The 27,205-nt window shown below is 37.8% G+C and overlaps 1 protein-coding gene across 4 annotated transcripts in view; it reads left to right on the forward strand.

The window, feature by feature from the left end:
* The window catches only part of CKAP5 (cytoskeleton associated protein 5), a 103,619-nt gene that overhangs the window by 67,529 nt on the left and 8,885 nt on the right, over positions 1 to 27,205 (forward strand). For all 4 annotated transcript variants that reach the window (XM_082340094.1, XM_082340096.1, XM_082340095.1 and 1 more), the window contains 17 exons: positions 1,134 to 1,191; positions 1,280 to 1,405; positions 2,020 to 2,159; positions 2,296 to 2,470; positions 3,055 to 3,168; positions 4,605 to 4,733; positions 8,704 to 8,898; positions 9,275 to 9,410; positions 10,557 to 10,645; positions 12,671 to 12,796; positions 13,985 to 14,134; positions 14,440 to 14,643; positions 14,853 to 14,988; positions 15,418 to 15,611; positions 16,594 to 16,766; positions 17,944 to 18,117; positions 18,339 to 18,459. In XM_082340094.1, the coding sequence (XP_082196220.1) occupies positions 1,134 to 1,191; positions 1,280 to 1,405; positions 2,020 to 2,159; positions 2,296 to 2,470; positions 3,055 to 3,168; positions 4,605 to 4,733; positions 8,704 to 8,898; positions 9,275 to 9,410; positions 10,557 to 10,645; positions 12,671 to 12,796; positions 13,985 to 14,134; positions 14,440 to 14,643; positions 14,853 to 14,988; positions 15,418 to 15,611; positions 16,594 to 16,766; positions 17,944 to 18,117; positions 18,339 to 18,459 (2,440 nt within the window). The remainder of the gene's footprint in view (positions 1 to 1,133; positions 1,192 to 1,279; positions 1,406 to 2,019; positions 2,160 to 2,295; positions 2,471 to 3,054; positions 3,169 to 4,604; positions 4,734 to 8,703; positions 8,899 to 9,274; positions 9,411 to 10,556; positions 10,646 to 12,670; positions 12,797 to 13,984; positions 14,135 to 14,439; positions 14,644 to 14,852; positions 14,989 to 15,417; positions 15,612 to 16,593; positions 16,767 to 17,943; positions 18,118 to 18,338; positions 18,460 to 27,205) is intronic.

The raw sequence follows: 27,205 nt of genomic DNA on the forward strand, positions 1-27,205 counted from the left end.
TGCTGCATGCAGGCTTTCTCTAGTTGTAGTGCGCAGGGGCTGCTCTTCATTGCGGTGTGTGGGCTTCTCATCGTGGTGGCTTCTCTTGTTGCAGAGCACGGGCTGTAGGCGCGCAGGCTTCAGTAGTTGTGGCACGCAGACTCAGTAGTTGTGGCTCGCGGGCTCTAGAGCGCAGGCTCAGTAGTTGTGGTGCACAGGCTTAGTTGCTCCACGGCATGTGGGATCTTCCTGGACCAGGGCTTGAACCCATGTCCCTTGCATTGGCAGGCAGATTCTTAACCACTGCACCACTAGGGAAGTCCTGGGAGAAAAACATTCTAGACAAAGGGAACAGCAAGTGCAAAAGCCCTGTGGCAGGAGCACACGTGATATATTTTAAAATAGCAAGGAGTAATTGTTCTTCAGAATGCAGTTGGAGTAGAAGAGTGAGGGAGTAGGGAGTGGTAGGAGATAAAGATTGAAGAAAGAACAGGGGCCCAGGTTGTATAGGGCCTCAAAGTTTTGAATAAATTGGAAACCATTAGATAGTTTTGAGCAGAAGAATACAAGGATTATTCAGATTATAGTCAGAGAGAACAGATAGTGAGGATCAAGGGCAGAAGCAGGGAGACTAATTAGAAGGCTACTGAAATAATCCTGTCAAGAAATTATATGGCTTGGAAGTATTATGACTCAGAATATATTTTGAAAGTAGAACTAAGCAGGATATTGAACTTAAGAGAGAAGAGGAGTCAAGGATGACTCTGAGGAGTCAAGGATGGCCTGAGCAACTGGAGAATGAAGTGGCTATTTACTGAGATAGGGAAGACTGTGGGAAGAACAGGTTTGGGGGCGGGCTGTGGACAATCAGGAGTTTGGTTTTGACAGATGTAGGATATCTACTAGACATAAAAATGGAAATGTCACAAAGGCAGTCGGATACATGAATCTGGAGTTCAGGAAAGAGATCAACACTGGATTGATCTAATGCATATAGATAGTATTTAAAGCTTACTTTAAATGAGTGTAGAAAGAGAATAGGTGAAACTCGGGACATATCTAAAGGAAGCTGGTTCTAGAGTCTGGCTTTATAAAACTCCATTGAGTATTTTGAGGTTTCACTTGTTTTTCATTCTAAGTATTATTTCTTCTAGATTGAACGTGAAAGCTTTCATTAGCAATGTGAAGACAGCTCTTGCTGCAACAAACCCAGTGAGTACATACCAGCATGTATAGGAAGAGTAGTACAGCCATCTTTATGGTTCTGTTCTGATCTGAAAAGTTCTTTTTGTTCTGCCAGGCTGTGAGGACTTCTGCCATCACCTTGCTTGGTGTGATGTATCTGTACGTTGGTCCTTCTTTGCGAATGTTCTTTGAGGATGAGAAGCCTGCCCTCCTATCCCAGATAGATGCAGAATTTGAGAAGGTAAAGATTCCACAAATGATACAATCCATAGTTGACTTGAGAATGCTCATATTAGTTAAGTTTAAACTTTTAACCCTTTGGAATGAAGAATATGTATGTATTTGCTTTTATATGTATAAGGTATTCCTGGGAAGAATTCATAAGAAATTGATGACTTTGTGAGGAAGAGAACTAGATAGCTATAGTATAGGATGGGACATTTTCCCCTTTGTAGCTTTGGAATATCAAACATTTTGAATGTATTACCTGTTCCAAAAGTACACTAAATATAACATTAAATTTTTTTTTTTAAGTAAAAAGAAACTTGTCCTTCCTTGAATAAACTTTCTAATTGAAATTGCTAAGTTTTGGCAGACTTGCTGTGTATTGTCTTGGGCATACAAGTCAAAAGACAGCTTTATGATTGAGAAGTCAGAGTCTAATAGGTTTGTATAAAGATATCTTTTGTCACATAGTCTCAAAATTGGAATCTAAGTAGGAATTAAAATATGTGCTGCGTGAATATTAAGTATTATGAAGGAATATGAAAGTTTGACACAGGTACCATTCTCTAACCAGTTTGCTGTCATATTCTTCATCAAGTTCATTAGCCTCACTGACTTATTTGTGTGTAGATGCAGGGACAGAACCCACCTGCTCCAACCAGAGGGATTTCCAAACACAGTACAAGTGGTACAGAGGAAGGAGAAGATGGAGACGAACCAGATGATGGGGGAAATGATGTTGTGGATCTTTTGCCAAGGACAGAAATCAGGTTTGTTGCTAATGATTTATTTGATGTATTATGCTTAATTCTTAATGGTTTCTTCTGTTTCTCAGTCAAGGGTATTTCTGTGACATCATTGTTCTTTTAGGCATCTGGAATTAAGGATTCTGTCTTCTTTTTTCAGTGATAAAATCACTTCAGAGTTGGCGTCTAAGATTGGTGACAAGAATTGGAAGATCAGGAAAGAAGGCCTAGATGAAGTGGCAGGTATTATCAATGAAGCAAAATTTATCCAACCAAACATAGGTGAACTTCCAACTGCCTTGAAGGGTCGACTCAACGATTCAAATAAAATCTTGGTACGTAGAATATATGCCTGTTTTTTTCTCTCCCCTCTCTGCCCCTGCAAGGGGATCCTTTTCAGTAACGTTCACCAGCAAAAACAAAAAGGAGTTAGTCACTCTATTGCTTTGAACTAGAAATAGCTTCCTTTAATTTCTTAAATGTGCCTCAAGATATGTTGGTAGATGGCAAGTTTATTAATCAAATTTTCATGAATCTCAGATTTGCTGTTTACAGGGCTCTGATATTAAGTATTTTTATATAAAACTGCTTGTAATACACATAAGCAAGTTAATTTCTAATTTTTAAATTTGGATTTTTATGTGAGATGTTTCTTAAACTAGGCTTTACCTTACTTTAAAATTATAAAGCATTATTAATCTCTAGTCTAAAGTTCTAATATTCCAATTTTATGAACTGATGACAAAAGGAGACGCCATCACCCAAAATTATTCATAAGCTGATTAGTATCATAATGAGCTGATTTTTTTAAAGTAGGCCAGAAACTTCCTACTGCATTGACTGTATAGCAGCAAACTTGCAAAACTTTGAGCACACCTTGCTATGGTTTGAACATAAGGTGTTGGCTTTTCCCACCCAGGTGCAGCAGACGTTGAATATCCTCCAGCAGTTGGCAGTAGCCATGGGCCCAAACATCAAGCAACATGTGAAGAACTTAGGCATCCCTATCATCACAGTGCTTGGAGACAGCAAGGTAAAACTGACTCTTTTTACCACAGCTCTGTTCTGGAATAGGCCAGCCACATGACTGGGCTAAGAATAATCCTTTTTTTTTTTTTTTTTTTAATTTATTTATTTATTTGTCTTTATTTTTGGCTGTGTTGGGTCATTGTTGCTCTGCACGGGCTCTCTAGCTGTGGCGAGCGGGGGCTACTCTTCGTTGTGGTGCGCGGGCTTCTCATTGCGGTGGCTCCTCTTGTTGCAGAACGCGGGCTTCAGTAGTTGTGGTGCATGGGCTCAGTAGTTGTGGCTTGCAGGCCCTTGAGCGCAGGCTCAGTAGTTGTGGTGCACAGGCATAGTTGCTCCGCGGCATGTGGGATCTTCCTGGGCCAGGGCTCGAACCCGTGTCCCTTGCATTGGCAGGCAGATTCTTAACTAGTGCGCCACCATGGAAGCCCCAATCCTTTTCTTACATGTAAGAGTGCATGTAAACAGTTTATAAACTTTGTTAGAGAAGAGAATATTAGGAGGAAAATAGTAAAAATTTTTACCTCCCAGGCATTATTAAGGTGATCAGATATCTCACTTACTAGCTTTGTGACCCTTAGATAAGTTGTTTTTCTTCTTTGAGGTTCAGTTTTTTATCTATGAAATTTAATTCTTACAGAATTAAATAAGCATCTGTACATAAAGTACCTGTACCTGTCTCATACAGTATATACTCAAAAAACGGTTGCTATTATGATTATGATATCATTGTTTAAGGTGTTGGTATAAAGAGTGAATAAACATATAAATTTTGGATCATGTGTTTTATTTTCTACCTGTTCCCTCAACTACTAGAGTAGGATCTTCTGGTACTTCAGTAAGATATTTGCAGTTTCACAGTCCTGGAATTTGTCGCATTGAAAGTTGCAAGCTCTTATGTTTATCCTTAATTGAATATTCGAATGTCTCTTTATTTTTGTGTAATTCATTTAATTTGAGGAATTGGACTATTTTAATATTTTTCATGTCAGTAAGTCGTTCTCATTCTATGAATGCAAATTAATATAAAAACAAAAATGTTCAATCAAATTGTTAATTTCAGTCTAACTATTAAGAGTTCTCTAGCAGGTAGAATTACATTCTTTAGCAGGTAACCAGGGACATAAGAGTCCCCAGAAGTTCAGGAAACAAAACCTAAGAGTTTGTTCCCCTAACATGATATTTTATGCCCAGGTCACTGTTTTCCCTAATTAACTGAGTATAGGATCTTTACAATTTGGAGTTTTATGTTTCTAATTTACTTTGGAGTTTTAGTACAACATGGATCTACATTCTGTTTCAAAGAAGATGAAGTATGTTCCAAGTATGTTCATGTGGACTTTAGAGAAACCTCCATTGTTGTGTTCACAAAGTAATGGGCTTTTCACTCCGTACCTCCAAACCATAGCAGTGTTACCTTTACTGATTCTCTCTTCCATTCAGAACAATGTTCGAGCTGCTGCCCTAGCAACTGTGAATGCTTGGGCAGAACAGACTGGCATGAAGGAATGGCTGGAGGGGGAAGATCTTTCTGAAGAGCTCAAAAAGGAAAATCCTTTCTTGAGGCAAGAGGTTAGTACCACAAATATGATTTGCTTTACTCATGTCTTTTACCTTCATAGAGGCTTGGACCTACCTAATAAATATACATGAATGGATAGAATGAGTTCCATTATAAAATCGCTAATAAAATGAAACCAAATTCCTGGAGCTTTTTTATTCATGTGCTTCCTTTTCTTTTTTCCTTTCATGTGCTTTTTTAACAATAAAACTTTTTAAAGGACTAGCCTTTTTGTGAAGTTTTCTCTTTTCTTGAACTCTTAAATGGTAAAGTAAGAGGTTTTAATCATGACAAAAATAGTTCAACATTCAAAAATCTATCAGTGTCATCCATCATACCAACAGGCTAAAGAAAAGTCATATAATCCTATCAGTTGACACAAAAAAAGGATTTGAGAAAATCCAACAGCTATTCATGATAAAAGCTGTCAGTTAGTAATAGAAGAGAATTACCTCAAGTTAAATAAAAAAGCATCTGCAAAAAACCTCTATAAATGATAATATTCTTAGTGGTTAAAGACTGAATGCTTTTCCCCTAAGATCAGGAACAAAGCAAGAATGTCCACTTTCACTGCTGTTACTCAGCATAGAACTGGAAGTTCTAGTCACTGCAATAAGGCAAGAAAAAGAAATGAAAGGCATACAGTTGGAAAAAGAGTAAATAAAACTATCCCTAATTGCAGATAACATGACTGTTTACATAGGAAATTCCAGGAAATCTACAAGTAAACTCCTAGAACTAATAAATGAGTTCAGTAAGATTGCAGGATACAAAATAAACACAATCACATTTGACAAAAGTCAATCACATTTCTTTATAATACATTGAACATATGGAAACCGAAGTTACAAACACAGTACAGTTTACAATCACTCCAAAGAAAATGAAATCCTTAGCTATACACTTAACAAAACAAATACAAAATATGTCTACTGAAAATTACAAAAATGCTGATGAAGCATTCAAGGAAGACCCAAATAGATGTAGAGACATGCCATGTTTGTGGACTGGAAGATTTAACATAGCAGAAATTAGAAATGTCAGTTCTATACATTTAATGTATACATAATTGATGTATGCATTTAATGTAATTCTTATCAAAATTCAAGAAAGTTTTTTTTATAGACAAAGTCAAGGTTATTTTAAAATTTATATTCTAGCTTAAACAATCTTGACAAAGGAAAAAAAATGGAAAGAGCCTCTCTACCATATATTAGGGCTTACTAAATTAAATTGCTAACATAATCAAGACACTGTGGGGAATTCCCTGGCGGTCCAGTGTTTAGGACTCCATGCTTTCACTGCCAAGGGCTCGGGTTCAATCCCTGGTTGGGGAGCTAAGATACCCCCCAGCCAAGCTGTGTGGCAAAAAAAAAAAAAAAAAAAGACACTGTGATAGCAAGGGGTAGGAGGAAGAGGATAGACACAGATAGGTGGAGCTGAAGAGGAAACCCAGAAATAGACCCACACAAATATGAGCAACTAATTTTCGATGGTGTTTCCAAAGTAATTCAGTGGAGGAAGAGTGGCCTTTTCAACAGATGATGCTGGAGCAGTTGACATCCAGAGACAAAAAAAATAAACCTTACCTAAACCTCACATCTTACACCAAAATTAACTCAAAATGGATTATGGGGTTAAATGTAGAACATAAAACTATAGAACTTTTAAAGATAACATAGGAGAAAACCTTCAGGATATAGAAATTCTTCAGGCAAAGAATTCTTAGACTAGACACCAAAACCACAATTCATCAAAGAAAAAATTGATAAATTGGACCTCATCAAAATTAAGAACTCTTACTCTCCAAAAGACCATGTGAAGAAGATGAAAAGACAGGCTGGAGTGGGAGAAAATATTTGCAACCTCTATGTCTGATAATGGACTATCATCGAGAATATATATATATATATATATATATATATATATATATATATATATATACATACACACACACATATATATATACACATATATATATATATATATATATATATATAAAGAACTCTCAAAACTCAACAGTTAAAAATCTAATTACAATATAGACAAAAGACATGAACAGACATTTCACTGAAGAGGCTATACAGATGGCAAATAAGCCCATGAAAGGTGTTCAACATTATTGGCCATCAAGGAAAAGCAAATTAAAACTGCAATGAGATATCACAGACAACTATCAGAATTACTAAAATAAAAAACTGTGATAACACCAAATACTGGCAAGAATGTGGAGAAACTTGAACACTGTCCTGGTGGAAATGTAAAATGGTATAGCCACTCCAGAAAACAGTTGGGCAGTTTCTTATAAAACTATATGTGTAATTACTATATGACCCAGCAAATCTTGGGCATTTATTCCAGAAAAATGAAAATTTATGTTTACAGAAAAGCCTATATACAAATGTTCATAGCAGCTGATTCATAATAGCCAAAATCTGGAAACAGCCCAGATGTCTTTCAACAGGTGAATGTTTAAACAAACTATTTTATATCCATATGTGTAATACTATTTAGCAATAAAAGAAACAAATTATTGATACATGCAACAAGTTAGATAAATCGCCAAGGAATTGTACTGAGTGACAGTGCCAATTCCAAACAGTTACATACTATATGATTCTATTTATATGAGTTTAAAATCTCATATTTTAGAAGTGGATAAACAGATTAGTGGTTACCAGGGATTAGGGAGTAGGAGGAGGGATGTGAATGTGCTTCTAAGAGAGGCAACACATGGGATCCTTGGGATGGAACTGTTCAAAATCTTGACTGCGGGAATACACTAACACATGATAAAAGTGTAGAGAAAGCAATATAGACACATACACAAATGAGACAAAATCAGACTGGGGCAATCTGAGTATGATCAGTGGATTGTATCAATGTCAATATCCTGGTTGTTTATACTATAGTATAGTTTCATAAAGTGCTACTGTTGGAGGAAACGGAGTAGAGTGGGATCTCTCTATTATTTCTTATAACTGCATGTGAATATACAATCATCTCAATAAATACCTCAACTAAAAAATAAATGCAGGGCTTCCCTCGTGGTGCAGTGGTTAAGAATCCACCTGCCAATGCAGGGGACACGGGTTTGAGCCCTGGCCCAGGAAGATCCCACATGCTGCAGAGCAACTAAGCCCGTGTGCCACAACTACTGAGCCCGTGCTCTAGAGCCCATGAGCCGCAACTACTGAAGCCCGCGAGCCACAACTACTGAAACCCGCACGCCACAACTACTGAAGCCCATACGCCTAGAGCCTGTGCTCCGCAACAAGAGAAGCCACTGCAATGAAAAGCCAGTGCACCACAACGAAGAGTAGCCCCTGCTCATCACAACTAGAGAAAGCCCATGCGTAGCAATGAAGACCCAACACAGCCAAACATGAATAAATAAATTTAGTTTTAAAAATTAATTTTAAAAATAAATAAATAAATAAATACAGATTTCCCTGGCAGTCCAGTCGTTAGGACTCTGTGCTTTCACTACCGTGGCCGGGGTTTGATCCCTGGTCGGGGAAATAAGATCCCACAAGCCACATGGCATGGCCGAAAAACAAAACAAAAAATAAAACGACTACTTTAGAGATATAGAGAAAAACTGTCTGTGTAAGGCAGGAAGCAGAAGTCCTGGTAGAACTTGTCATCTTCTGATCAAATAAATATTTTGCATCTTCTCTAGCTGAATAGTTCTTAGAATTAAAAAAGAAGTGAAAGTTTGAGATGCATTAAGAACTATTAAAGCTTTATAACTTAATGCTCAAATGTGGTCCAAAAAACTGTGTCCTTATCTTAGCTGATTATCTTCATTGCATGTTTTATCATTTCATTGGACAATGGAAATGACTGATTTCACACTGGAAAGTTGTAGTGTGAGAACTAATTCAGTGTTTGGTACTGATAAAATCATTAAGCTGAAGATCATAAATAATGACAGTTTTCTACATGCAGTGTGTAACTGGTCTTTATTTCTTTTGGCAGCTTCTGGGCTGGCTGGCTGAGAAACTACCGACTCTCCGTTCCACCCCCACAGACCTTATCCTTTGTGTTCCCCACCTCTACTCCTGCCTAGAGGATCGCAATGGAGATGTGCGAAAGAAGGCCCAAGATGCCTTGCCATTCTTCATGATGCATTTAGGATATGAGAAAATGGCCAAGGCTACTGGGAAACTAAAAGTACTACTACTTGTTGCTGCTGTTAAAAGCCATTTAGAAAAATATTGAACATGAATTTATATAGGCAAAAGATCATATTACCTCCTATGAGTTTCAACTTGAAATCCCAATGAGAGCAGAAATAAAATATTTAGTAGTGTAGAACTTCTAAAGAACCTGCTGCCTTTGCATGGATGAAAATTGTGACCTTCTAGAATGGCAGCTAATTTACTGTGACTTCATAATGTGTTACTTCTCTTGCACTATGTGCTGCCTCCCTTACTTCATTGGTATTTGAAAACTAGGAGCTCAAGGTTTTGACAGCAGATCTGTTAGTAAGCATAGCATGAGTATATCGTTTATGTGGCCTCTCACCTCTGTTATATTGTCTCCCTAGCCAACTTCTAAAGATCAGGTGTTGGCCATGTTAGAGAAAGCCAAAGCTAACATGCCAGCCAAGCCCGCTGCACCTGCTAAAGCAACTTCCAAACCCGTGGGAGGATCAGCTCCAGCCAAATTCCAGCCTGCCTCAGGTAACTCTTACTTTGAGAGGGTTAAAGGGGAAGGAAATAGCCAAGGGAACTCTTAAAGAAATCCAACCTTCATTTTTTAATCACATTTCCTCATGGCTTAGATCCCAAGTCCTCCCTCCATCTCCTTACCCTCCTTTCATAAACGTTTGTCAGGTTACCTGCTTTATGCCAGGAACTGTGCTGAGGGTTTAAGGATGATTAATTTGATTTCCAACTCCAAAAAGGAGTTTTGGAGTATCACAATGAAATACGCCAGAAAGCAAGTGCTCAGTCTTACTTCTAAGGTTTCCACAACTATTTTCTGCTATTGGATATTACAGTTAGAAGGAGAATTGGGACCATCTAGCTTAACCCTCTTTATTAACAGGTAAGGAACACCAAAGGTTAAGTGACTTGCACAAGGCCAAACAGCCAGCCAGTGCCTGAACCAGCAGAGACCTCTGCTTAACTCATTCATAAATGAGTTCCCCTTCCACTACACTTGGCTGTTTGCTGATCCATTCTAATATTTACTAAACTTCTTCAAGGGAAAATTCTTGATTTCTTCATCCTAATGTTAAAATTCCAAAATGTACAAATAGAACACTAACCTGTAACCACTGGTCTTCTAGACTTATTGCTTAAACAAAATAATAATATTCTGTTTAGTGGGGTAGAAATTATTGATGCTATAAAGTTAGAAATTTTACATGTGTAAAATTGTTGGTATCAAAGTATATATTCAGTTATAACATTTATTGGGATCTTGCTATATGGTATATATAGTTTACTATAGTATCAAAGATAATAGACTCTTCCCTTAAGGAAGTATCAGTCTAACAAAAAGGTTTTTAAACTGCTATTTAGAAAATGGTTTTAAACTGCAGTTTAAATGTTGATAAAGGAGATGTAGATTTTCTGAATTAATTTTCATGAGGAAATCGAGGAGAAAAAAGATTAGGAAAAAAATCTAACTGAAAGCGCTTTAAAAATGGATACATTTGTTTAAAAAAAAACTTTTCAAAAAAATAAAATAAAAATAATTTTTTTAATAGATATATTTAAAACTACTGGCTTTCTCACCATCATTATATATTTAACCTGCCCAGAATATAGTGATATTAGTTAGAGTTTGTATTTACAGTACGTGCTTTTTTTTTCTCAAAGCACCTGTTGAAGATTCTGTTCCTGGCACTGTAGAACCCAAGCCTGATCCAAAAAAGGCCAAAGCTCTAGGAGTTTCCTCTAAAGCAAAGGTATGTTAATTCTGCAACTTAGATGTAGATTTGCTTTTAAGTGTTTTATACACTGAGTCATTCTTTTAGCAAAGATATATTACATATGAAAGATTATTACTACTCTTGATATTATCTAATTATAAAGTGTTTATTTATACAAGTTTCTGTGGCTCACTTTTAATGTTACCTCAAAACAAAGACTCCTATTCTCAAGAGCTACTGCCAGGGTTTCTGTCATCCAGGTCTTTGAGGGAGATTTTCAGTAGTAGGCAACTTCCTTTAAATTTGGCAGTTAAGTCATCATATTAGAAGGTGTTCTGATTAGACTAAAAGGAAGTATCTTCTGTCCCCACACCAATGGGATTGGATGCATCACCAGTCCTTTTAGCATCCATGCAGAGTTGGACAATTTAAAGAAATGTTTTCAAATGCTCGACCTTAAATATCCCCTGGGTGGTTTTTCATTTAATTACGTTTTTGAATCACAGCAAATTGTCATCAGTTTCTATATCAAGATTCAGAGCTTGTCACTGTATTCAGAGAATTGACTGTTTAATACTTACAAAAGGAAAATTATGGAACTGTGCAATCAGTAGTAAATCTAATAGTAAATCTAAATAGAGAAAACTATTTCATTAACTGCATGTAACTGATGAAAGTATGCAGAGTAGGAAATGTTTTATTATCCAGTACATTTATTATTACATCCACATTATAGAAGGGGCACTCTGTGGCCATTCTTCTAAATATTTGTTACTCATTTTCCCTCCCTATGCTTGGGTCCTTCAACTCAGTGAGTTAATTTAAATGGGTAATTATCTTCTGAACTATCCAGTGAAGCTGTTCTTTTCCTGTCCCTCTCCCTCTCCTCATCCCATATTTAACAAACGCTTATTTCAGTATTTTGATCACAAGTGCTTTGAAGTATTTTTGACTCTGTTCTTAATGCCACTTTCTTTTCAGTCTTTTGCAGTTTACGAAGCAGTTTCACATAAATGATCTCACATTTGTTTTGACTGAATGACTTAAGTGTTTGAACTAGAAAGAAATGCTGGCCTACTAAAAATAGCAGACTTTTGCTATATTTATAATATAATAATAATTCCAGTAATGAAATTCAAATTTTACCTTAAATATATATACAATGTGTTCACAATTTCTTTCCATCTGATACAAAGATTCTAAATCTTGGATTCTTTTTAAAAGCCACTTTTTAAAAAAAAAATATCTATCTATTTATTTATTGGCTGCATCAGGTCTTAGTTGAGGCACGCAGGATCTTTCGTTGCAGCACGCGGGCTTCTCTCCAGTTGTGGTGCGGGGGCTCCAGAGCGCGTGGGCTCTGTAGTTGTGGCACACGGGCTTAGTTGCCCCGTAGCATGTGGGATCTGAGTTCTCTGACCAGGGATTGAACCGGTGTCCCCTGCATTGTAAGATGGATTCTTAACCACTGGACCACCAGGGAAGTCCCTAAAAGCCACCTTAGTAACTTAAGTATTTAAAATGTTTCTAGCAAATTTCTCTCTAGAAACAGGTTCAAAGGGTCTCCAGTTATAGTAATGTTATAGAGATATATTTTATATACAGAGAAACAGAAAAGTTTTCTCAATTATGTGAAATGTGTGAATACCATTCAAAATGTCATTAATATGGAAAGCTATAAACAGTGTTGAAGATTTCAAGAAAGAAAAGAACTATCCATTATATGTCAGTTATATCAATAATTTTTTTAAAAGAACTATCCAAGAAACAAAAATAGCCTGTAACCCAGACCAGTGATATATAATAGCAGCTTTTCCAACCACATCACATGCCAGCCCAAGGACTAACCAACAGTTACTTAAGAGTGCTATTAGAAACATTTTTAGAAAAGCTGTACACAAACATATCAAATGCAAGATTCTGTGGTTCATTTGTTTGTTTCATTTGGAATATGATATAGAAAGGTGTCTCTGGTTTATATAGTGCCCTTTTGCTGGGCAGTAACAGCGAATTCCCAAGAAGTAGTCTAGCTAATCAGTATTCCCTGTACCTTGGTTGTAGACTGCACAAGGAAAGAAAGTGCCAAGCAAAACCAGCTTAAAGGAAGATGAAGACAAATCTGGTCCTATTTTTATTGTTGTTCCAAATGGAAAGGAGCAAAGAATGAAAGATGAGAAAGGATTAAAGGTAAGGAAGAAATAAGAATCTTCAGGAGTTTTTTGCTTGTTTGTTTTAGTTTCGTTTTGTAATCAAGAATAATTTTTCTGTCTGAAATTCAGATCATTGTGAAATATCTAATAATTAACTGAATCTTTTGCTTATAAATTATATCTTGTTTCTGGAAGACTATTTTTGGAGGGTTTTGGGGGGGTTTTTTTGTTTGCTTTTAGAATCAAAGACTGGAAAGTAGTCACTGATTTTTTATCAACTACACATATGTAATATGCTACTCCTTTATTTTTTCTTGTACCTGACACCTTAAAAGATAGATTTGGTAACTATATATGGCCAGTTTGATCATTTTGCTTTTGATGTTGTTTTGATTTTATTAATCAGTTAAAACTGTTCAAAATATATACATTAGAATTTTTAAAAATTCAAACAATACAAAAAAAGTACAGAAAGTATGAAAAGCATGTCTCCCACTCCAGTCTCCCTACACAGGAAGGATGTTATTACCAGTTATTTTGTGTATTACTCCAGAAATAATAATATTCCATACCTATACAATCATATATATATAAATATATAGCCCTCGTTTTACACAGATGGGAACGTGCCATACTCTTTGTTCTGAATCTTACTTTTTTCTTTTAATGGTATTTGAAATATATATCTTAAAGATCATTCCATATCTGCACGCATGTATGCATTCATTCTGTTTATTGATGCATCATATGTATGTACCTTTCTTTATCCTCAACCCACTATGTTGAACATTTTAGGTTACTTCTAATCTTTCACTCTTATAAGCTATACTGCCATAGGCATCTTTGAATATAGGTTTTGTGCACATATGTAAGTATATTTATATTAAACTCCTAGAATAATATGTACATTTAAAATTTTGGTAGATATTTCAAATTTGCCCTTTATTAAAATTGTACCAACAGTATCCACCATGTTATACAATAATAGATCATTGATTTTTCTAGTAAGAATTGCTGAAAATTCTATTCCTAGAAGATTTTCAGAGTTAAGCTTCCAGAATTATGACAGACAGATTGAGAGTACATTTTGCATTCATACTTAATTATACATTAATCTTGGTGAATTTAAAAATATCCTATTAAACTGATTCCTGCAGCTGCTTTAGAGTTCTCTACCACATTTCAGTTGAACACCTTACAGCTCCTTTTCACTGTTTTTTTTCAGGTGCTGAAGTGGAATTTTACTACTCCGCGGGATGAATACATTGAGCAACTAAAAACTCAGATGTCTAGCTGTGTGGCTAAATGGTTACAAGATGAGATGTTTCACTCAGACTTTCAGCATCACAACAAAGCCCTTGCTGTCATGGTTGATGTAAGTTTGCAACAAAATAAATATGCATGAATCTCAGGCATGAAAATACTGAGCCCTGTGAAATAATCGGAAGTTTGCATGAATTGAGAAGGAACTGGAATACACCATGTTCTCTGTTTTTAGAGCTTTCTTATTATGTGATAGAATAAATGACTATATGTCTATAATTTGGGGTCTTAAATGGAGGCTTAAAAATCTATCATTTTCTTTTTGCACTGCAGTAAAATTTGAGAGTTACTTGCCTAATAGAACTTAAATTTTTATACAGTCTAATTTGTGAGGGTTTTGTATTGTTTTGTTTCAAGCACTTGGAGAGTGAAAAAGAGGGTGTCATTGGTTGCCTGGATCTTATCTTAAAGTGGCTTACCCTGCGGTTTTTTGACACCAATACAAGCGTCCTAATGAAAGCCCTAGAATATTTAAAATTGCTCTTCACCCTGCTGAGTGAGGAGGAGTATCATCTTACTGAGAATGAAGCATCTTCCTTCATCCCCTATCTCATCCTCAAGGTAATGTGTTGTTCTCACTTTGGAAGATTACTCAAGTTCCCAGCTACTTCAGTTCCTATACTTTTATTCCCTCTCCCCTCTTCATTTATTGTATGATGATGATACCTTCCACCGCTCATTTTATTCTTTCAAGGTGTAGTGACACACAAGGGGGTACCTTTGCTACTCAGAAAATGCCTCACTTAATCATTATTTTCCTTGTTGACTAGGTCGGAGAACCAAAGGATGTCATTCGTAAAGATGTCCGTGCCATCCTGAACCGGATGTGCCTTGTCTACCCAGCCAGCAAGATGTTCCCCTTCATCATGGAAGGAACCAAATCCAAAAACTCTAAGCAGAGAGCAGGTAAAGCAACAATTTAAATTGAGCCCTACGTCTGCAACAGTGACCTCTAAAAGAAATAATTTATAGATGAACCAGGAAATTTCTTGATTCTAACCTTCTGGTTTGGACTGTGAGAGTGATGAGTTGCACACTGGTGGAGCCACAGTATCAGGTGATACAGGCACTGCTCAGTACCACCCTGGTGACAAAATCAAGTGCACAGGGGCCATCTGACTCACAGGCATCTCTTTCTTCTAGGAGCCCTTGCTATAACACCATTGTTTCATTGTGTATTTTATAGAAGGCAGTAAACAAGGAAGAATTCAAGGCAGAGCCAGAATAAGACTTTAGACCTTCATGTATGCCAGGGAAAATGTATCTAGTAAAGATAGGTCTGTCTCTATGCCAAATCTCTGTTGAGTCTCCTTAATCTAGCCTTTCTCTCCCCAGAGTGCCTAGAAGAACTAGGGTGTCTGGTCGAGTCCTATGGCATGAATGTTTGCCAACCAACCCCAGGAAAAGCCTTAAAGGAGATAGCGATTCACATAGGAGACCGCGACAACGCTGTGCGCAATGCTGCCCTCAACACCATCGTCACAGTGTACAATGTACACGGGGATCAGGTGTTCAAACTGATTGGAACTGTGAGTGACTTTTCTCTGAACATTTTCAGCATGTTGTGAATTGCAAGATCACTTAGGTGTCAAGTTTCATGCCATCTCAACTCTAAGTTTTTACCACTTTTTGTTAAAACTCAACCTATCGATATGTCCTAGAATCCATATAAACCTTTGAGGGTGTCTCTGATTACTGTAGGACGTTTAGGCTGTGTTTTACTGGAAATTAGATTTTCTTTTCTGAGCATTCCCCTCATAACAATTTGCTTTAGATGAAAACTATTTTTGAATCAAGAAATCTGAGCTAGTCTGGGATTTAAATTCTGCCTGGCAATCTCCTCAGTAATTTTTAGTGCATTTATTTTCTAGTGAACAAGTACTCACTTGTGTATAATGTGGATTCTGGTATCTGTCAGATCAAAAGGGTCTTGAGCTGCAGCTATGAGCCAGACTCTCCAAACATAGAAGGTTCTGCTTTTGACTCCTTACTTCCTCTGAGCCAATCACTACTATGGCTGGGCCTGTTCTTCACTCCAGTTACCTCTTAGTAGCACATGTATTTACCCTGTGCTTATATATTTTTACTTGTATTAATCTCATTAAATCCTCACTACAAGGCCAGTGAAGGAAATAAAGCAGATGGGAATTTTACAGATGACCAAAAGTGAAGCTTCTTGCCCATAGTGACACAGCTAGTTAGTGGTAACACCAAAAAATGAGGAAACTTCATTTAATTCTTGACCTTTTTATTTGTAGTTATTCATAGCCTTTCCTTTTCTGTCCTTTCCTTCTTTCATGTGTTCTCTTATATAGCAAATTAGGTTTCAGCAATAGTTGATTTTAAAATGATGTAGTGTTTTGAAAGGAAACTTACCCTAATGTACGAGGTTCTGTTTGCTTTGACATGAAAATGGATATTAATTCTTGGGTCTTCCAATTAGGTTTTTAATTCTCTTCATATTCTAGTAGAGGGGTGTGCTAATAAGTTAAATTTGGCCTCTTTTGACAGCTTTCTGAAAAGGATATGAGCATGCTTGAGGAGAGGATTAAGCGGTCAGCAAAGAGGCCTTCTGCTGCACCAGTAAAACAGGTGGAAGAGAAACCTCAGCGCGCACAGAGCATAAGCTCCAATACCAACATGCTACGCAAGGGACCAGCTGAGGACATGTCTTCCAGACTCAAGTATGTGGATGGAGATAGTTGTCTGAGAGCATCTCTGTGGACTTTGCCTTGTGTGCTCAGAGCTTATCCTGTAACATAATCTTGAGTTCTTGTAGCCATTATCATGCATGACACAGTGTCTGGGTAAATGTCTTGTAACCAAATGTTAAATCCTTCAGTCTTCATTGTCTTTGTCTCAAAACCACTTCTAAATAGTCTTGTGCCTTCTTTCACTGCTTTTCCGTGGACAGAATTATGTATCGCACTTATAGGATGTAAGTACTGCCTGCTAATTTCTCATTAGCAGGGCTCTTATATCTTTCTAACTTCTGACTTGGATTCATCCCCTCTGGAGGGTATTGGTGTAGACTTTATAACCAGGTAGAGGGTGTCCAAGTATCCCATGAATCAAGCCTTCCCTGAAAGTCCACTGGCCAGCAGAAGTGTCAACTCAATGTCATGTGGCTAAAATATGGGCTCACCTTCTTCCTTGTGTTATGTTTGGTCGTGCACAGGTTCCTATTCATCAGATAAGGCTGAGTAAAATGCATGCAACCCAGAATTGGCTTAGGGACTCAAAAAACTGCCTTCTAAGCAAGATAGCTCTATTTTGGATCATATCATGAGTATAATTTTAACCAATTTGAATTTGGAGACTGTGAATATCTATTGCTTGGATGTAATGCTGGCCCTGACCTGAGAGTGAATATTCCTAAAAAGAGGTGATTGACTGTCCCTCAAGTATAAAATTTACTGAACACTGCATGGGACGATGCTTATAATTAGAAAAACGTAAACACTGGTTAAATGGGTAGAAAAGAACCAGGCAGTCTAGATAGATATTTCTTAAATTTTTGCCCAGAAATAGTGAGCTTTGAGTCAATATAAATATTCTTTATTATTTACTGCCCCAACTGGAATAGCATACAAGGTTTGTTGGCTTTAGTGAACTAGAGAGAATACTTACAACTTGGCAGTACTGTAAGTACAAGTCAGTCTTCTCTCTTAGGATACTCATGAACCAGTGTTGTTGCCCATTGAAGGCACTTGCTTAGACTCAAGGACTTAAATCATTCAGGGGGGCTGAAACCAGAAGTTGAACATCTGTCTTGCAGCTTTGGGGCAGCTGGCAGTGCTACTCTTGCCCTTTGGTTAAGAAGTCTCTTTTAGTTCAGGAGCCTCCTTTTGCTTCCCTTAGCCAAGCCCGAAGCATGAGTGGGCATCCTGAGGCAGCCCAGATGGTTCGCCGAGAATTCCAGCTGGATCTAGATGAGATTGAGAATGACAATGGTACAGTCCGATGTGAAATGCCAGAACTTGTTCAGCACAAACTAGATGACATTTTTGAACCAGTCCTTATTCCTGAACCCAAGTAAGTTAACCCATTTCATTTAAGTATATGCAGTTCATGATCATCAGAGTGTATATGTTGAAAAGAGCTCTCTGTGCAATTAGAACTTTTTAGAACAGATTACTATCTAACTAATAGCGGTTCTTTACTAAAACCTGGATCTAGTGGGGAATTGCATAATTCCAACTCATTGGGATACCTTAAAATAAAGATTGAATATTTTCCTTTGCTCCGCTCTCTAGGATCCGGGCTGTTTCTCCACACTTTGATGATATGCACAGTAATACAGCATCCACAATCAATTTCATTATCTCCCAAGTAGCCAGTGGTGACATCAACACAAGCATCCAAGCTCTGACACAGGTAATGGGAGTATTACCCATGACAGTAATTCCACTGGTGGCTATAAGGCTGTAATAGTGATGGTTGCACACTGGTTACAGTATTAAGGGAGGCAGGCAGTGTTCAGTACCTCCCTGATGAAAAAAGTGCACAGGGACCACTGCCAGGCATCACTTGCCTCACAGGATAGAGCTGTGATAGAGCCTTGCTTTTTACAGTTGCATTCTTTCACCAGAGGCTGAAAAACAGCAATTGGTAGGAATCAGCTCTCATGGAACTTGCTTAGATTTTTGGTGGGCAGAGACAAACAAATAAAATATCAGATAATAGTAACTATTGTGTAAATATAACTCAAATGGGGTGATGGGAGAGAGGGAACTAAGTACTAGTTACTTAGATTGGTGGTTGGGGTTCAAGCAGAGGACAGCTAGTACAAAAACTCTAGGGTAGGAATGACCTTGGTGTGGTCCAGGAAACAGTACAGGCCCATGTGCCTGGAACGTAGTGGGCAAGAGAGAGAATGGTACAGAATGAGATTTGAGAGGTGGATAGAGACCAGATCATGTGGTGTTTTAAAAGCCCTGAGGGAGGTTTTGGATTTTAAGTGTGATGGGAAGCCATTAGAGAATTTTGAGGAAAAAGAAGCTGCATGTTTTTAAAAAACCTTTCTCTTCTTCCTCTGCTTCCCTTCCCTAACAGTCTAGTCATAAAGCCAGGAGGAGGATAAAACAAGGTAGGCACCTACCTTGTGGCAAGGGGGTGGGAGTAGAGAGCCACAGTGGCCCAGTGTGAGGGTCTTCAAGCCCAAACGTTGTGAGGAGGCTGTCATTCAGGAGGGGTGACACAGCCGGGATCAGAGCCAAAGCAGGACGAGGAAGATGTCCGTGGGGGGAGCCAGTGTGGCATGTAGGACCCCAGGCAGGGTGAGGAGGACATCCATGTGTGCTGGAGGAGAGCAGGGCGGCATGCGGCTGGCTCAGAATAGGGAGTCAGAGCCAAAGCAGAAGATGTGGGCCTGGGGAACAGCTGGTGGCAGAGGTGGGAGATTGGTTACAAACAAAGGGATTAGTCAAATAAATAAATATAATAAGGAAAATGGGAGCCAAGTTTCTTACTGTCAGAGAAGGGTGATACAAATATGGAAGGACAAGAAAATAGAAACTCTGGTGTTGGACCGGAATTAGATGTGTCAGTATGAACTCATGGTTTTCAATACACAGATGTAGAAATAAATGCCAATGTAAATGTATGTGCATATGTATATATGCGGCATATAAATGTATGTTACAGATGATATACATATATTCCCTAGCTCTTTCCACTGAAAGAACCTGAGAACAGCAACACACCAACAGCAATGCGCACCCCCAGATCTTGTCTCCTAAATACCACTTTCCTCTAAAAGGAATAACAGCTCCTTAAGAAGTGGCAGATTCCAGAGCTGAATCAGGGAAAGTACTGGATGATTCTGGAGTATCTTGTGCTAGACAGCAAGGATAGGCTCAGAGAATTGTAGGGACGTGTCAGAAGGACACACAGGCCAACTAGAACAGACTCCCTGTTGGAAGAGAGCACAGTTTGAACATCAAAATAAATAATAATAGTAATGAGTTATAACCCCATAAACAATACAATTTGTAAATGTATTGAATTTAATAAAATAGGAAATCACAAGTCCATGCACATATAAGCTAATTAAAAATTTGAAGAGAAATGGAATATTTACATAGTTTCATAATACCTCTCCACAAAATACAAAGGACTAATATATTAAAAGTACCCCCAAAATACAAAATACCAAGAATAATTTGACAGTAGAGAAGCCTAGCAGATACCACCTTGAGTGATCGAAGTAAACATCATCAATCATATGACAAAATGAAATAATGTACCACCTGATAGGATCCAGTGGGAATTCTGCATTACTTCGCTGAGATTCCTGATGTCGTCTATTCATGAGAAAACATCAGACAAGTGCAAATTGAGGGACATTTTCAAAATCTCAAGGTGAAGAAAGTCAAGGAAGGACTGAGGGAACTGGTCTAGAGTGCATGATTCTAGATGGGCCTTTCGCTATAAAGAACATAATTGGGGCAACTGGAGAAAATGGGATAGAGCCTGAGGATTAGGTGGTAGTAACATCAGTATTTCTGATTTTGATCCTTGTATCATGATTATGAAAGAGCATGTCTTGTTAAGAAGAAATATATGATGGGACGTCCCTGGTGGTCTAGCGGGTAAGACTCCATGCTCCCAATGCAAGGGGCCCAGATTCGATCCCTGATCTGGGAACTAGATTCCACATGCATGCCACAGCTAAGTTTGCATGCTGCAACTAAGAAGCCCGCATGCCACAACTAAGAAGTGCACATGCTGCAACTAAAGATCCCGCGTGACACAACTAAGACCCGGCGCAGCCAAAATAAATAAATGAATAAATTTTTTTTTTAAAAAAAGGAAGAAATATATGCTGAAGTATCAAGAGGGTCATGGAGCATCAGACTGACAACTTGCAAATGATTCAGGATTTTAAAAAGTTCTTTTACTATACTTCCAACGTTTCTATAATGTTTGAACTTACTTTAATTGGGGAAGAAGTCACTTCTGGCCACTCCATAGAGACCAGATTATAGGCAGGGCAAGAGTGGATTCTGGGAGGTCTGTTAGACTGTTAGGAAGCTATGGTCAAAATTCATATGAAAGATATGTGCACTAGGACGATCATTGTGGAGAGGAAGAAAAGTGAATGGTTTCAGGGTATCTTTCAGAGGTAGAGTCCACAGGACTTGGTGATAGATTGGATATGAAATGTAAGGGAGGAGAGGAATCAATAGTAACTCCTTGCTGTTTGGCTTGAGCAACTGGGTGGATGATGGTGCTGTGTACGGAGATGGGGAAAGATGGAGGAAGAGCAGGCTTGAGAGATTGGAAATCAAGAGATACGTCTTTGCTGTGTTAGGTCTGAGCAGAAGGGCAGAACCGGAATCCCAGCACAAGGTTTTTGATGTTGCTTGACAAATAGTCTCCTGTTAACGCTTTCGCTGTTGGAAGAAAACAAATGGCGGGGAGTCTGGAAAATAGTGACTTGAATGCATGCATCCCTGTTGCCTTTCTCTATCAACTTCAGTCCAAACCCATTTGCCTTTTCTGAGCAGGAGGAGCTGGTGGGTCTGGTGGGTAGTATCTGAAGTGTCTAAGCAAATCTCAAGCCCTATCTGGTACAAGTACAAGACTTTTTCCCATATGGGCCTAAGGAAAACCTGAGGTTCAATAGTGCAGAGCCCAGAGAAGAGGATCAAAACACCAGAAATCCTGGAGAGAGATCTCTCTTCATCTGTGGAGATCGGTAGGTGCCCTAAAGGGCAGCGGTGGCTCATGTGAGTGCTAATAGGAGTAGCTGGTGTTCTCCCTTTGCCCCTAAGGAGCTACAGGGAGCTGAACAAAAAGGCTGAATTCACTCTCTGAGCCTGGCAGTCTCTGACTTTTGTACCTTTAGAGACCAAAGAGCAGAAATGCCGGCTCTTGGTACTTTGCCAAACGACTGACAGCTTGCCAGTTGGCATACCACAAGCCTACAAGGGCAGAAACGCTCTATCTCCCATTTATTACCATTGTTGAGGGTTTCCAAAAGGTAGACCCAAGACTGAATCTTGAATATGTAAAGAGTAATAACATGCCTTAAGGCACCCAGTAACTGGGAAGAAGAATAAAACAAAATAACCAGAACAGCAATGTCCTGGCAAAATGAAATTGCTAAAGGAGACAAGATGACCACAATGGGGAAGGGCATGGGGTGCAGAAAGATTCTTCCAAGCAAAAAAACCATGGTTTTAGAGTTATAAAAAATTGAGTAGATGGACTGAAGGAGATAATGATCACTACAGAAACGGAATTAGTGACCTGAATGACAAGAGTGACAAGATCATTCAGTGCGCAAAGGACTCTCTTTTAAACAAATGATGGTGGGAAAAATGTTTACCCACATGCAAAAGAATGAAGATGGACTCATACCATATACAAAACTTAACTCAAAATGGATCAAAAACATAAGAGCTAAAACTATAAAACTCTTAGAAGAAAACATAAGGGAAGACCTTCATATAGTGATTTTGGCAGTGATTTCTTGGATATGACACCAGGCAACTAAAGAAAAAATAATTAAATTGAATTTCATCAAAGTTAAAACATTGTATGCATCAAAGGACACTATCACAAGAATGAAAAGGCAACCTATAGAATGAGAGAAGATATTTGCCAATCATATATCTGAGAAAGGATTAATATCCAGAATATGTAAGAACTCCTATAACTCAATGACAAAAAAAACAAAACCCAGTTCAAAAATTGGCAGAGGACATGAATAGACATTTCTCTAAAGAAGATACACAAATAGCCAATAAACAAGTAAAAAGATGCTCACCATCATTAGTCATTAGGGAAATATAGATCAAAACCACAATGAGATACCACTTCACACCCATTAGGATTTTTTTTTTTTTTTTTAAATGGGAAATAGCAAGTGTTTGCCAGGATGTGGAGAAACTGTAATCTGTGTGTATTGCTGGTGGGAACATAAAGTAGTGTAACCATTGTGGGAAATAGTTCAGCGGTTTCTCAAAAAGTTAAACATAGAATTACAATAAGATCCCCAGATCCCCTCTTAGAAAGCAGGGATTTAAACAAATACTTGTGCACCAATGTTCACAGCAGCATTATTCACAATAGCCGAAAGGTGGAAACAATCCAAATGTCCATCAACAGATGAACAGATAAACAAAATGTGATGTGTATATAAATTTATATATACACAATGGAATATTATTCAGTCATAAAGAATGAAATTCTGTCACATGCAACAACATGGATGAACCTTGAAAGCTAAATTATGCTAAATAAAATTAATCAGGCACAAAGGGACAAACATTATATGATTCCACTTATTTGAGGTACCTAGAATAGCCAAATACAGAAACTAGAATAGAGTTTACCAAGGGCAGGAGGGTTGATAGAGAGTTATTATTTAATGGGTACAGATTCTGTTTGGGATAATGACAAAGTTCTGGAAATAGGGATGATGGTTATACAACATTGTGAATATACTTAATGTCATTGGATTGTATACTTAAAAGTGGTTAAAATGGTAAATTTTAGTTATATATATTTTACCATAATAAAAAAAATAAAACCCTGAGCAACAAAAAATTAAAGTACCTAGGAGTAATCTAGCAGTGTATAATATGTAAGACCTTGACAGAGAAAATTTTTAAGTTTTGTTGAATGACATTATTTTGTTGCGTTTCCAAATAAATAGAAATATACTATGTTCTCAAGATTCAGGATTATAAAAATGCCAGCTTCTCCTCAAATAATATCTGTAAATTCAATGCCATTCCAATCAAAATCTTAACAGTTTTTTTTCTGCAGTTGAGAAGCTGATTCTAAAATTTATATGGGAAATCAAAGGGCCTAAGAATAGCAAAGACAGTTTTATTTTAAGACAATTTTTTAAAATAAAAACACAGTGGAGGGCTTCCCTGGTGGCGCAGTGGTTGAGAATCTGCCTGCCAATGCAGGGGACACGGGTTCGAGCCCTGGTCTGGGAAGATCCCACATGCCGCGGAGCAACTAGGCCCGTGAGCCACAATTACTGAGCCTGCGCGTCTGGAGCCTGTGCTCCGCAACAAGAGAGGCCGCGATAGTGAGAGGCCCGCACACCGCGATGAAGAGTGGCCCCCGCTCGCCACAACTGGAGAAAGCCCTCGCACAGAAACGAAGACCCAACACAGCCAAAAATAAAGAAAGAAAGAAATTTATTAAAAAAAAAAAAAAAAAAAAACACAGTGGAGAGGATTTACATCACTGGGTATCAACAGTGATTATAGAACCACTGTAATTAAGTAAGTGTAGTCCTGGCCCGGGGAAAAGCAGACAGACCATTGGGATGGAACAGAGAGCCCAGAAATAGACTCACATCTGAAGGAAACTTAGAGCAGAGGAGTCATTAAAAATCTCTTAACAAATGCAAAAAGTAAAAGATATACTGACCAAATTCTTTGCTGATAACCCAACAAAATTTTTAGTAAATGATATTAATATCACAAAAATATTGGCTACTTGGAAAGTATGAAACATCCTCCTAACTAACTCTTTCACCAAAAAAAAAAAAAAATCAAAACTCTTAGCAGTGAAGGAAAGCATTTCACTCTACAGCTATACTCTGAAGCTACTGAACTCAGAAAAATATATTGCATGAAATGCATTTATTATTGAAGAAAGGCTAAAATAAAGGAACTTAGTACTTATACTTAGAAATTCAAAAAATAAAAAATAAATCAAAAGAAATTTGAGAGTAGGTAATAATAAAGCTAAAATTCATGAAATAGATTTTAAAGATAATAAATCTAAAAGCAGGTTCTTGTTAAAAAAAAATTAAAATTAAAAATCCTGTACTAGCCTGATTAGAGAACAAAAATGTAAGTATCAGGGATGAAGAAGGAACCAACCATAGATGTGGAAGAGATTTTTTTTTTAGATAAGATAACACACATGTAACCCTGTAGAAACTTGAAACAACTGATCCCCCTCCCAAATTTTTTGAAATAACCAAGGAATTTAGGGAGACCATTAAAAAATAAGGAAGGAAACCCAGAACCTAAAAAGAAAAGACAAATTGGATCATTTAAAAATTTTAAGATTTTAATCTGGAGAAATTTACCATATACTGTCAATAAACGAGTGTTATATTGTGGAATGTATTTGCATATGACCATATTGACCGATAAAGGATTAATAGCGACAGTAAACAGAACTCTTATGAACTCTTGAGAAAAAGAGAACCTAATAGAAAAAAAACTAATTCAAGGATATGAATAGGCAAATCACAGAAGATATCCAAATGGCCAGTAAACACATGAAAAGATGTTTAGCACCTCCCCCGCCACAGAAACGCAAATTAAAGTAACAATAGATGATCACTTATTTTATTTATTTGTTTGTTTGTTTGTTTATTTATTATTATTTTTTTGGCCGCACTGTGTGGCATGCGGGATCTTAGTTCCCCAAACAGGGATCAAACCCTCGCCCCCTGCATTGGGAGCGTGGAGTCTTAACCACTGGACCACCAGGGAATTCCCAAGATAATCACTTTTAAACCATCAGAGTGACAGAAAGTAAAATGAGTAATAAAACATACAGCTGATAGAGACGCTGAAAAAACAGTACTCTCATACATTAAACGTAGAAATGTGAATTACATGTTAGTGCCTTTTTAAAGAAAGCAATATAGTAATATATATTATACCGTAATTTAAAATGTTTCATCCTTCAGCCTAAAAAGTTAAACTCTTGGTGCACTTTTTTTTTTTTTTTTTTTTTTTAAACTTATTTGGCGGTGCCGGGTCTTAGTTGCAGCATGCGGGGATCTTTGTTGCCGCGTGCAGAATCTTTGTTGCAGCTCGCGGGATCTTTAGTTGCGGCATGCGGGCTCTTTTAGTTGCTGCGTGCGGGAATCTAGTTCCCTCACCAGGGGCCGAACCCAGACCCCCTGCACTGGGAGCATGGAGTCTTAACCACTGGACCACCAGGGAAGTCCCATGGCACACTTTTTTTTTTAGAAATTAAAACACAAGTACCTTGGGATATACATACACAAAGATGTTTATTGTAATATTATTTATAGTGGACAAAATATCCAAACTGGAAAGATGTTGAAACAGTCGGAATGATTAAGTTTTGGTATGTGCACATGTGGACTATTATGCAGCCTTTAAAAATAGAACCGTTTTGGGCTTCCCTGGTAGTGCAGTGGTTGAGAATCTGCCTGCCAATGCAGGGGACACAGGTTCGTGCCCTGGTCTGGGAAGATCCCACATGCCACGGAGCACCTGGGCCCGTGAGCCACAATTACTGAGCCTGTGCGTCTGGAGCCTGTGCTCGGCAACAAGAGAGGCCGCGACAGTGAGAGGCCCGCGCACCGTGATGAAGAGTGGCCCCCGCTTGCCGCAACTAGAGAAAGCCCTCGCACAGAAACGAAGACCCAACACAGCCATAAATAAATAGATAAATAAATAAAGCATGACACAAATTAAGCAATGTGAATACCATCGAGCTTTCATCATCATTTGAAAAAAAAAAAAAATAGAACCGTTTCTGTTGACTTTAGGAATTTTCATAATTTTCTGTTAGGAAGGCTAGATGCAGAGAAGTGTATGTACTATAAATATTCTTATGGAATAAACAGTGCCCTAAACCTTGACCCTATCTATATGTGCATGTGTGGTTATAAATGATTCTGTGAACATGAAAGAATATATATCAGGTTGTTGATGTTAATTACCTTGGAAAAAGAGTAAGCCCCCCTCCAAAAAAATATATGTTTGTTTTTATTTTGTCCATGTTGAAACAGAATTGTTAAACAGTTCCAGTTATATAAAATTGTATGTGCTTATGGGTATACATGCATAAAGAAATGAAAGTAGGACCACTGGCTTCCTCAACACCAGAGGGCACTATTCACATTGCAGTCTGTATAAATGGTGACCCCTGGAGCTGTGCAGTATAGCAGCCCTGCATGAAAGGATGGTCACGAAGATTATTGGCATGATTGTCTCAGGGTATAATTTATGTAATCATAAAAATAAAGATCTTTTTACAGTAGTGAATAGGAAATACATGTTTTTCCCATAGTAAATAACATTTTACCATTAGTGACAACCAGTCTACTGAACTAAAAAGAACCTGGATCCAGTTGTGGGAAACCTGAGTTTTG

This window comes from Balaenoptera borealis, assembly GCF_965194805.1.
Source record: "Balaenoptera borealis genome assembly, chromosome: 11".
In the NCBI taxonomy this organism is placed as follows: domain Eukaryota; kingdom Metazoa; phylum Chordata; class Mammalia; order Artiodactyla; family Balaenopteridae; genus Balaenoptera; species Balaenoptera borealis.